Source organism: Oncorhynchus nerka, linkage group LG2, assembly GCF_034236695.1.
Source record: "Oncorhynchus nerka isolate Pitt River linkage group LG2, Oner_Uvic_2.0, whole genome shotgun sequence".
In the NCBI taxonomy this organism is placed as follows: Eukaryota; Metazoa; Chordata; class Actinopteri; order Salmoniformes; family Salmonidae; genus Oncorhynchus; species Oncorhynchus nerka.
This window is the reverse complement of record NC_088397.1, coordinates 8447844-8459402: the sequence shown is the minus strand read 5'-3', so window position 1 is coordinate 8459402 and position 11559 is coordinate 8447844. Positions and strand designations below refer to the sequence as shown.

The 11559-nt window shown below is 43.9% G+C and overlaps 1 protein-coding gene across 1 annotated transcript; it reads left to right on the top strand.

The window, feature by feature from the left end:
* Positions 1 to 5928: 5928 nt before the first annotated feature.
* On the top strand, positions 5929 to 10532 carry LOC115125549 (gastrin-releasing peptide receptor-like). The gene is made up of 3 exons (XM_065020669.1): positions 5929 to 6570; positions 7978 to 8329; positions 9460 to 10532. Exons 1-3 carry the CDS (start codon positions 6155 to 6157, stop codon positions 9856 to 9858), a joined length of 1167 nt encoding a protein of 388 aa, XP_064876741.1. The 5' UTR covers positions 5929 to 6154; the 3' UTR covers positions 9859 to 10532.
* Positions 10533 to 11559: the final 1027 nt, after the last annotated feature.

Below are 11559 nucleotides of genomic sequence, written 5' to 3'. Positions count from 1 at the left end.
TAATGACAACATGAGACTGAAAGGCTTAAATCCACCGCAGAGCAATTTCAGAGTTGATTTGCGTCCCAAATTACATCCTATTTCCTACATAGTGTACTACTTTTGACTAGAGCCCTAGTGAATAGGGTGCCATTGGGGACATGATCTATGTGATTGTGATAGCAGACCGTTGTTTCCCTCTCCAATGGTGGTGAGTCATCAGAGATCAGAGAACAGCTGTGTGTGTGGTGTGTGTATCCTCCTAAAGCCATCATCAGTCAGAGCTGAGAGGAGGATAAGGAGCTGATATTAAGACTGATTTAAAGATTAACACAACTCATCTCACCTCCTCATACTTGTTCATACTGTTTCCTCACACCTCATATCTCTTCCTGTTTCCTCACACCTCCTCATACCTCTTCATACCTCCTCCTCATGCTTCTTCATACCTTCCTGTTTCCTCACACCTCATACCTCTTCCTGTTTCCTCACACCTCATACCTCTTCCTGTGTCCTCACACCTCACCCCTCTTCCTGTGTCCTCACACCTCCTCCTGCCTCTTCATACCTCCTCCTCATGCTTCTTCATACCTCCTGCCTCACACCTCCTCCTGTTTCCTCACACCCCCTGTTTCCTCACACCGCATCACATCTACTCCTGCCACCTCACTTCCTCCTGCCTCTCCTCACTTTCTCACACGTTTGACCACGGGGCAGCCTTCGTCTTTTGGCTCCTAACTCTAGGAAACCAGAGTAATTACTCATGTTTGTCCTTCAGTCACAATTCTAGAAATTGTAACCATTGATGTCTTGGCTTGATAATGAAGTCCTCTGCATTCAGCCAGTCAGTCACTCAGCCAGACAGTCAGCCACCCAGCCCGCCAGTCAGTCAGTCACACAGCCAGCCAGTCAGTCACTCAGCCAGACAGTCAGCCACCCAGCCCGCCAGTCAGTCAGTCAGTCACTCAGCCAGACAGTCAGTCACTCAGCCAGACAGTCAGCCACCCAGCCAGCCAGTCAGTCACTCAGCCAGACAGTCAGCCACCCAGCCCACCAGTCAGTCAGTCACACAGCCAGCCAGTCAGTCACTCAGCCAGCCAGTCACCCACCCAGCCCGCCAGTCAGTCAGTCACACAGCCAGCCAGTCAGTCACTCAGCCAGCCAGTCAGCCACCCACCCAGCCCGCCAGTCAGTCACACAGCCAGACAGTCAGCCACCCAGCCCGCCAGTCAGTCAGTCACACAGCCAGCCAGTCAGTCACTCAGCCAGACAGTCAGCCACCCAGCCCACCAGTCAGTCAGTCACACAGCCAGTCAGTTAATCAGTCAGCCAGTCAGCCACCCACCCAGCCCGCCAGTCAGTCAGTCACACAGCCAGACGTTCAGCCACCCAGCCCGCCAGTCAGTCAGTCACACAGCCAGTCAGTCAGTCACACAGCCAGCCAGTCAGTCACACAGCCAGCCAGTCAGTCACACAGCCAGACAGTCAGCCACCCAGCCCGCCAGTCAGTCAGTCACACAGCCAGCCAGTCAGTTAATCAGTCAGCTAGCTTGCCACCATTGAATAGAAACTCCTTTGTCAATGTGAAATAATAGCCAAGGTAAAACACTGTGGGGGGCAAAATACAAATAAATGATAACACATTTCTCTCGTCTTCATTGATTAGCTTCCTTCAGTGCTGAGCGTTTGTGTAGGAACGTTCTTCCTGAATCGACAACACAGTTGACATTTAATCAACATGTGGCAGCTATTTGGGAAGGCTGGCTAGAAGATGGGTGGGGATAATTGGGGTAAAATTGAATTGTGACTTACATTTTCAAACTCCTAGCATTAGTTCTAGTGCTTAGAGGAAGGAGCCTTCCAGAACGTAGGATGGCTGACATTTGGACGACATTTTAGATTCCTCAATGAAGAACACAGTCAATGAATGAAAGAATAATAGCTTTCCACGTGTTCATCTGTCTCTCTGTCTATTGCATATGTCACTGGTTGAATAATGACTAAATAAGAAATAGTCCATTTATTAAAGTTGATTTAAATAATGAATAGTCCATTTATTAAAGTTTATTTCTCTAATTTGAAATGCCAGTTTTCAAGATGCCATTTGTTACAGACAATAAGCAAAATTTTTGGATAGTCTCAGTCTGGTAAAATGTCATCTTTAAAAGTGCTCTCTTCCCTTTCTGACAGACAATGAGCAACATGTTTGTACAGCTCTCCCTGTCTCAGTTGGAAACGCAGGCTTTGAGAATGGATGACATGTTGTTCTCCCCCCAGCAGAAACTGTATCTCACCATCAATCTTCACCACTAAACTAAATCCAACCAAAGTCTATGATGACCAATCTCTATATTTATCCCAGGAGGATGAATGCAAGGACAAATACTCAGCGAGCTTTACAGCAGTTTTACAGCAGTATTTGGTAAAAGACCAAGCACATATTATAGCAAGAACAGCTCAAATAAGCAAAGAGAAATAACAGTCCATCATTACGTTAAGACATGAAGGTCAGTCAATCAGCAACATTTCAAGTGCTGTCGCATAAACCATCAAGTACTATGATGAAACTGGCTCTCATGAGGACCGCCACAGGAAAGGAAGACCCAGAGTTACCTCTGCTGTAGAGGATAAGTTCATTAGAGTTACCAGCGACAGAAATTGCAGCCCAAATAAACATTTCACAGAGTTCAAGTAACAGACACATCTCAGCATCAACTGTTCAGAGGAGAATCAGTCCTTCATGGTTGAATTGCTGCAAAGAAACCATTACTAAAGGACACCAAAAAAAAGAAGAGACTTGCTTGGGCCAAGAAACACGAGCAATGGACATTAGACCGGTGGAAATCTGTCCTTTGGTCTGATGAGTCCAAATTTGAGATTTTTAGTTCCAACTGGAAGACGGTGTAGGTGAATGGATGATCTCTGCATGTGTATCTCCCACCGTAAAGCATGGAGGAGGAGGTGTTATAGTGTAGGTGAATGGATGATCTCTGCATGTGTATCTCCCACCGTAAAGCATGGAGGAGGAGGTGTTATAGTGTAGGTGAATGGATGATCTCTGCATGTGTATCTCCCACCGTAAAGCATGGAGGAGGAGGTGTTATAGTGTAGGTGAATGGATGATCTCTGCATGTGTATCTCCCACCGTAAAGCATGGAGGAGGAGGTGTTATAGTGTAGGTGAATGGATGATCTCTGCATGTGTATCTCCCACCGTAAAGCATGGAGGAGGAGGTGTTATAGTGTAGGTGAATGGATGATCTCTGCATGTGTATCTCCCACCGTAAAGCATGGAGGAGGAGGTGTTATAGTGTGGGGATGCTTTGCTGGTGACACTGTCTTTGATTTATTTAGAATTCAAGACACACTTAACCAGCAAGGCTACCACAGCATTCTGCAGCGATATGCCATCCCATCTGGTTTGGTTATAGTGGGACTATCATCTGTTTTTTAACAGGACAATGACCCAACACACCTCCAGGCTGCGGAAGGGCTATTTTACCAAGAAGGAGAGTGATGGAGTGCTGGAGTGAGTCAGATGCCCTGGCCTCCACAATCTCCCGACATCAACCAAATTCAGATGGTTTGGGATGAGTTGGACCGCAGACTGAAGGAAAAGCAGCCAACAAGTGCTCAGCGTATGTGGGAAGTCCTTCAAGACTGCTGAAAACGCTTTCCAGGTGAAGCTGGTTAAGAGAGTGTCAAGAGTGAGCATCAAGGCAAAGGGTGGCTAATTGACCAATCTCAAATATAAAATATATTTTGATTTGTTTAACACTTTTTTTGGTTACTACATGATTTCATATGCGTTATTTCATAGTTTTGATGTCTTCACTATTATTCTACAATTACATTTTTATTTTACCTTTATTTAACTAGGCAAGTCAGTTAAGAACAAATTCTTATTTTCAATGACTGCCAAGGAACAGTGGGTAAACTGACTTGTTCACGGGCAGAACGACAGATTTTTACCTCGTCTGCTTGAGGATTCGATCTTGCAACCTTTCGGCTCCAAGCTCTTATATCTAAGTGAGAACACCAATGTCCCTGGGGATAGGATGATGAGCTCAATTGTACACAATCAATTATACACAATCATATACAATCAATTATACACAATCAATATACATAATCTAACCACTAGGCTACCTGCCGAAAATAATAAAAGTAAAGAAGAACCCTTGAATGAGTAGGTTTTCTAAATCTTTTGACCGGTAGTGTACATGTTTACCCATTTGATCAAAATAAGGATTGTGGTTTTACCTTTTAGCGGAGGGCAGTGGAAAGGCTTAAAGAAGAGATGGAGAGAGAAAGACATGGTCTCCTTGAAGGCCCCACATGCTGTGGTTTTCAGTTCTTCCATTCTGAGAACATGTGATGTCACACTTGAGACGTTCACTGTGTCAGCTGGAGGTCTGGTAGATGTCCTGATGGTTGATACTTTACTCTCTCTCTCTCTCTCTCTCTTCTCCCTCTCTCTCTCTCTCCCTCTCTCTCTCTCTCTCTCTCTCTCTCTCTCCCTCTCTCTCCCTCTCTCTCTCTCTCTCCCTCTCTCTCTCTCTCTCTCTCTCTCTCGCTCTCTCTCTCCCCCTCTCCCCCTGTCTCCCTCCCGCTCTCTCTCTCTCCCCCTCTCACCGTCTCCCTCCCGATCTCCCTCTCCCCCTGTCTCCCTCCCTCCCGCTCTCTCTCTCTCCCCCTCTCCCCCTGTCTCCCTCCCTCCCGCTCTCTCTCACCCCCTGTCTCCCTCCCTCCCGCTCTCTCTCTCCCCTCTCCCCTGTCTCCCTCCCTCCCTCCCGCTCTCTCTCTCCCCTCTCCCCCTGTCTCCCTCCCTCCCTCCCGCTCTCTCTCTACCCCTCTCCCCCTGTCTCCCTCCCTCCCGCTCTCTCTCACCCCCTGTCTCCCTCCCTCCCGCTCTCTCTCTCTCCTCTCCCCCTGTCTCCCTCCCTTCCGCTCTCTCTCTCCCCTCCCTCTCCCCTGTCTCCCTCCCTCCCTCCCGCTCTCTCTCTACCCCTCTCCCCCTGTCTCCCTCCCTCCCTCCCTCCCGCTCTCTCTCTCCCCCTGTCTCCCTCCCTCCCGCTCTCTCTCTCCCTCACAAAACATTAATCCCCAACATCATCACATCCACAGGGGTAAACATATTTTTTTCCTAGGACCATTAATGCCATCTCTAGTAAAAGAGATTGTTTGTCAATGAGTATAACCTGTATGAAACAAGGTTCAATAAAAATAATGGTTGGGTATTATCACCTCTCCATAAAACACCAGGCACTTTTCACTTTTCTCAGGCTTTTGCTGCCAGCTCACAACTGATATGAAATCAGTGTCACCAATGGTCAATAGCTCTTATATCTAAGTGAGAACAACAATGTTATACACAATCAATTATACACAATCAATATACAATCAATGTACATAATCCATCATACACACATATGATATGTTGTCTATATAAGCTCAATAATAGTGCATTCAAGTAGTGCCACGGCCTTGGTACAAAATCAACTGCATTTTCTGGATTCCTCACATCCTTTCTCCTCACCTCCTTCTCAAAATCCATTGGATGAAGTCAGAGGAGAGAGGATGTGAGGAATCACGGAAATTCAATTGAGATTTTCCCATGGGGTCTTTGGCTGAAAGGTCCATTTTGTGGTGTTAAATTAGTGGGTGGCTGCAAGGTTGCAGGTTCAAGTTCAGCTCAGGAAACCAAAACTACTAACTACACTACAATATGTATTGCATTTTAATTTAGACAGTTGTGTTTTGTATCATTGTAAACAAATGCTCAAATTAAATGATAAAAAGACTGTCCCCGGAAAAAAAGTTGTTTTCGTTCTTGAGAGACACTGCTGACAGAGGGCGCAGACCCACAGCGCGCGAAAGAGGACAGAAAAGCGCATTTTGCGCACGCGCATTTAAAGAACAGTAGAAGTCGCGTGGTCTAGTCAATACAACCCCACCTCAATCAGTGTTGTGATTGGGGACTATAGGTAGACCGCGCACGACGTCGAAGAAAGAACACTTTCAAATCGGATCATATAAATTGAGCCTATTACGTCAGAGTAAAACTCTCCAAAGTGGAAATGCCTTTTTCTACGCACCAGTTGGAGACTATCAGTAAGGCAAATGAAGCGAATTTCATTTAAACTTTTATAAACAAGACATGGGATGTTGAGAGAATGTCCTTCGAAGAACCTTTTCATATGACACAAGAATTTGATTTGTACCAGAATGTGTCCAAATGGGCGCACCACGGTAATCACACAGGGGCCACTTCGGAACCATCTATGTTCTACATCAGCATCGCCATCACTGCCATTTATGGAGTCATCATAGTCGTGGGACTAATCGGTAACATAACCCTCATCAAGACATTGTCTTCCTCTAAATCCACGCGGAATGTCCCCAACCTCTTCATGTCGAGTCTCGCGTTCGGGGACTTGGTCCTCCTGGTTACTTGCGCACCGGTGGATGCCAGTCGGTACCTCGCGGACGAGTGGCTCTTCGGGAGAGTTGGATGTAAACTCATACCATTCATCCAACTCACCTCCGTCGGAGTGTCTGTTTTTACCCTGACTGCGTTGTCTGCTGATAGGTAAATAGCCTTCACTTTATGTTTTAGTCTACTACACTCATATTGCAACATGGACGTTTAGTTATCCAACTCTTCCCAGAAGAGTGGAGGCTGTTATAGCAGAAATGTTCCAACATCTAGTGGAAAGCCTTCCCAGAAGAGTGGAGGCTGTTATAGCAGCAATGTTCCAACATCTAGTGGAAAGCCTTCCCAGAACAGTGGAGGCTGTTATAGCAGAAAAGGGTGACCAACTCCATATTAATGCCCATGATTTTGGAATGAGATGTTCGAACAAATGAATAGAACGGAAGGAATAGTATAGAATGAACAGAATATAATGAATAGTATAGAATGAATAGAATAGAATGAATAGAATAGAAGGAATAGAATAGAAGGAATAGAATAGAAGGAATAGAATTGAATAGAATAGAAGGAATAGAATAGAAGGAATAGAATAGAAGGAATAGAATAGAAGGAATAGAATAGGAATAGAATAGAATAGAATGAATAGAATAGAATGAATAGAATAGTATAGAAGGAATATAATAGAAGGAATTGAATAGAATGCATGTTGATGCACAATCAACATCTTATGGTCCCGTCTGACGTCAATAGAAAATATTAATTCAGGTAGCAGACATGACGCTCTTTACCAAACAGTAAAAGGAACCGAGGGGATTGAAATCTGAAGAAAAAAGTAGAAACAGGAGAATGTAGAGTTGATTGGAGAACAATCAGGTTTTGAAGGATAGCACCTGGTTAGAGGAAAACTGTCTGTGTCCCGACGGGCACCTTGTTCCCTTTATATTGCCTTGTTCCACATAGGGAATAGGGTGCCTTTATATTGCCTTGTTCCACATAGGGAATAGGGTGCCTTTATATTGCCTTGCTCCACATAGGGAATAGGGTGCCTTTATATTGCCTTGTTCCACATAGGGAATAGGGTGCCTTTATATTGCCTTGTTCCACATAGGGAATAGGGTGCCTTTATATTGCCTTGTTCCACATAGGGAATAGGGTGCCTTTATATTGCCTTGCTCCAAATAGGGAATAGGGTGCCTTTATATTGCCTTGCTCCACATAGGGAATAGGGTGCCTTTATATTGCCTTGCTCCACATAGGGAATAGGGTGCCTTTATATTGCCTTGCTCCACATAGGGAATAGGGTGCCTTTATATTGCCTTGCTCCACATAGGGAATAGGGTGCCTTTATATTGCCTTGCTCCACATAGGGAATAGGGTGCCTTTATATTGCATTGCTCCACATAGGGAATAGGGTGCCATTCAGGACACAACCCAAGTGCCAGCAAGACATCTGTATAAGGCAAGCAGAGATCAAGAATCATACGTCACACATACTTCTGAACAGGTGGCCTAAGTTGAGGAGATCATGTCTTCCTCTTTCTCCTCCTCCTCCTCCTCCTCCAGGTACAAGGCAATCGTGAAGCCCATGGACATCCAGGCCTCCAACGCCCCGGCGAGGATCGTCCTGCGGGCTGCAGTGATCTGGCTCTTCTCCATGACCCTGGCTGTCCCCGAGGCTGTCTTCTCAGACCTCCGCTCGTTCAGCATCCACAGCACCAATGAGACCTTCATCACCTGCGCCCCCTATCCCCACGATGGTGAACTGCACCCCAAGATCCACTCCATGGCCTCCTTCCTCATCTTCTATGTCATTCCTCTGTCGGTTATATCAGTCTATTACCTATTCATCGCCAGGAGCCTGATCAGGAGTGCCTATAATATGCCGGTGGAGGGCAACGTGCACGTCAGAAGACAGGTGGGTCTCTCTCCTTCATCATCTCTTCTATTTTCTTCTCCCTCATCATCTCTTCTATTTTCTTCTAGTTCTTCTCCCTCATCATCTCTTCTATTTTCTTCTAGTTCTTCTCCCTCATCATCTCTACTATTTTCTTCTAGTTCTTCTCCCTCATCATCTCTACTATTTTCTTCTTGTTCTTCTCCCTCATCATCTCTACTATTTTCTTCTAGTTCTTCTCCCTCATCATCTCTACTATTTTCTTCTAGTTCTTCTCCCTCATCATCTACTATTTTTTTCTAGTTCTTCTCCCTCATCATCTCTACTATTTTCTTCTAGTTCTTCTCCCTCATCATCTCTACTATTTTCTTCTTGTTCTTCTCCCTCATCATCTCTACTATTTTCTTCTAGTTCTTCTCCCTCATCATCTCTACTATTTTCTTCTTGTTCTTCTCCCTCATCATCTCTACTATTTTCTTCTAGTTCTTCTCCCTCATCATCTCTTCTATTTTCTTCTAGTTCTTCTCCCTCATCATCTCTACTATTGTCTTCTAGTTCTTCTCCCTCATCATCTCTACTATTTTCTTCTAGTTCTTCTCCCTCATCATCTCTACTATTTTCTTCTTGTTCTTCTCCCTCATCATCTCTACTATTTTCTTCTAGTTCTTCTCCCTCATCATCTCTACTATTTTCTTCTTGTTCTTCTCCCTCGTCATCTCTACTATTTTCTTCTAGTTCTTCTCCCTCATCATCTCTACTATTGTCTTCTAGTTCTTCTCCCTCATCATCTCTACTATTTTCTTCTAGTTCTTCTCCCTCATCATCTCTACTATTTTCTTCTAGTTCTTCTCCCTCATCATCTCTACTATTTTCTTCTTGTTCTTCTCCCTCATCATCTCTACTATTTTCTTCTAGTTCTTCTCCCTCATCATCTCTACTATTTTCTTCTTGTTCTTCTCCCTCATCATCTCTACTATTTTCTTCTTGTTCTTCTCCCTCATCATCGCTACTATTTTCTTAATCTTCATCTCTTCTATTTTATTCTTCTTCATCTCTTCTATTTTCTTCTTCTTCTTCATCTCTTCTATTTTATTCTTCATCATCTCTTCTATTTTCTTAATCTTCATCTCTCTCTCTCCACAACATCACAGATAGAGTCCAGGAAGCGCCTTGCCAAGACCGTCCTGGTGTTTGTGGGCCTGTTCGCCGTGTGCTGGCTCCCCTGTCACGTGATCTACCTCAACCGCTCCTACCACTACTCCGAAGTGGACACCTCCATGGCCCACTTCATCTTCACTGTGGGAGCCCGTATCCTGGCCTTCACTAACTCCTGTGTCAACCCCTTCGCCCTCTACCTGCTCAGCAAGAGTTTCCAGAAGCAGTTCAACAAGCAGCTGTGTTGTTGTTGTCGAGCCCTGGCGAAGAGGTCCCAGAGCCAGAGGAGGAACAGGAACAACATACACATGACCTCCCTCAGGACCACCAACCACTCAGTGGCCAGTCTGAGCTTTATTCATGGAAAACACATCTGTCAGGAGGACAGTGTGTGAGAGACAGATGGGTGGATGGTAAGAGAGAGACAGACATACAGGTCTACCAAGAGGAGAGAGTGTGAGACAGACAGACAGACAGGTCTACCAAGAGGAGAGAGTGTGAGACAGACAGACAGACAGGTCTACCAAGAAGAGAGAGTGTGAGACAGACAGGTGGACGGTACAATTGGTAGTCGGATGGGAGGACCAAGGGAATAGAAGAACCAAGGGGTATGAAAGGTTCCAGTGCGGTATGCAGGTGGTCGGGTGGGAGGACCAAGGGAATAGAAGAACCAAGGGGTATGAAAGGTTCCAGTGCGGTATGCAGGTGGTCGGGTGGGAGGACCAAGGGAATAGAAGAACCAAGGGGTATGAAAGGTTCCAGTGCGGTATGCAGGTGGTCGGGTGGGAGGACCAAGGGAATAGAAGAACCAAGGGGTATGAAAGGGTGGGAGTGGGGAAATTGCTCACCCTTTGAAATGGCCGCTAATCTGGAATCACCCGAGTGTTTCCTGACCTGTTTGATGGTATTGAGCCTTTAATCAAGATCCCACAGCAGCTATATAGATGACCTACATAGAACAGTATGTGTAACGTTATGTATTTGAACAGTATGTGTACCTTTATGTATTTGAACAGTATGTGTACCTTTATGTATTTGAACAGTATGTGTACCTTTATGTATTTGAACAGTATGTGTACCTTTATGTATTTGAACAGTATGTGTACCTTTATGTATTTGAACAGTATGTGTACCTTTATGTATTTGAACAGTATGTGTACCTTTATGTATTTGAACAGTATGTGTACCTTTATGTATTTGAACAGTATGTGTACCTTTATGTATTTGAACAGTATGTGTACCTTTATGTATTTGAACAGTATGTGTACCTTTATGTATTTGAACAGTATGTGTGAACCTTTATGTATTTGAACAGTATGTGTACCTTTATGTATTTGAACAGTATGTGTACCTTTATGTATTTGTACAGTATATGAACCTGTATGTATTTGAACAGTATGTGTACCGTTATGTATGTGTACAGTATGTGTACCTTTATGTATGTGTACAGTATGTGTACCTTTATGTATTTGAACAGTATGTGTACCGTTATGTATTAGAACAGTATGTGTACCGTTATGTATTTGAACAGTATGTGTACCTTTATGTATTTGAACAGTATGTGTACCGTTATGTATTAGAACAGTATGTGTACCGTTATGTATTAGAACAGTATGTGTACCTTTATGTATTTGAACAGTATGTGTACCGTTATGTATGTGTACAGTATGTGTACCTTTATGTATTTGAACAGTATGTGTACCTTTATGTATTTGAACAGTATGTGTACCTTTATGTATTTGAACAGTATGTGTACCTTTATGTATTTGAACAGTATGTGTACCTTTATGTATTTGAACAGTATGTACCTTTACCTTTATGTACCTTTATGTATTTGAACAGTATGTGTACCTTTATGTATTTGAACAGTATGTGTACCTTTATGTATTTGAACAGTATGTGTACCTTTATGTATTTGAACAGTATGTGTACCTTTATGTATTTGAACATGTGTTTGCTAATTACACATTTAATTGTTAAAGGCATTACATTTGTTTAATGTAGTGTTTTGATACTTTACATTTTACATTTAAGTCATTTAGCAGACGCTCTTATCCAGAGCGACTTACAAATTGGTGCTTTCACCTTATGACATC

Coding starts and splice junctions, on each gene's coding strand:
- LOC115125549 (XM_065020669.1), top strand. CDS start 6,155: ATGTCCTTCGAAGAACCTTTTCATATGACACAAGAATTTGATTTGTAC. Junction 6,571..7,977: donor ACTGCGTTGTCTGCTGATAG/GTAAATAGCCTT, acceptor CTCCTCCTCCAG/GTACAAGGCAATCGTGAAGC. Junction 8,330..9,459: donor ACGTGCACGTCAGAAGACAG/GTGGGTCTCTCT, acceptor ACAACATCACAG/ATAGAGTCCAGGAAGCGCCT.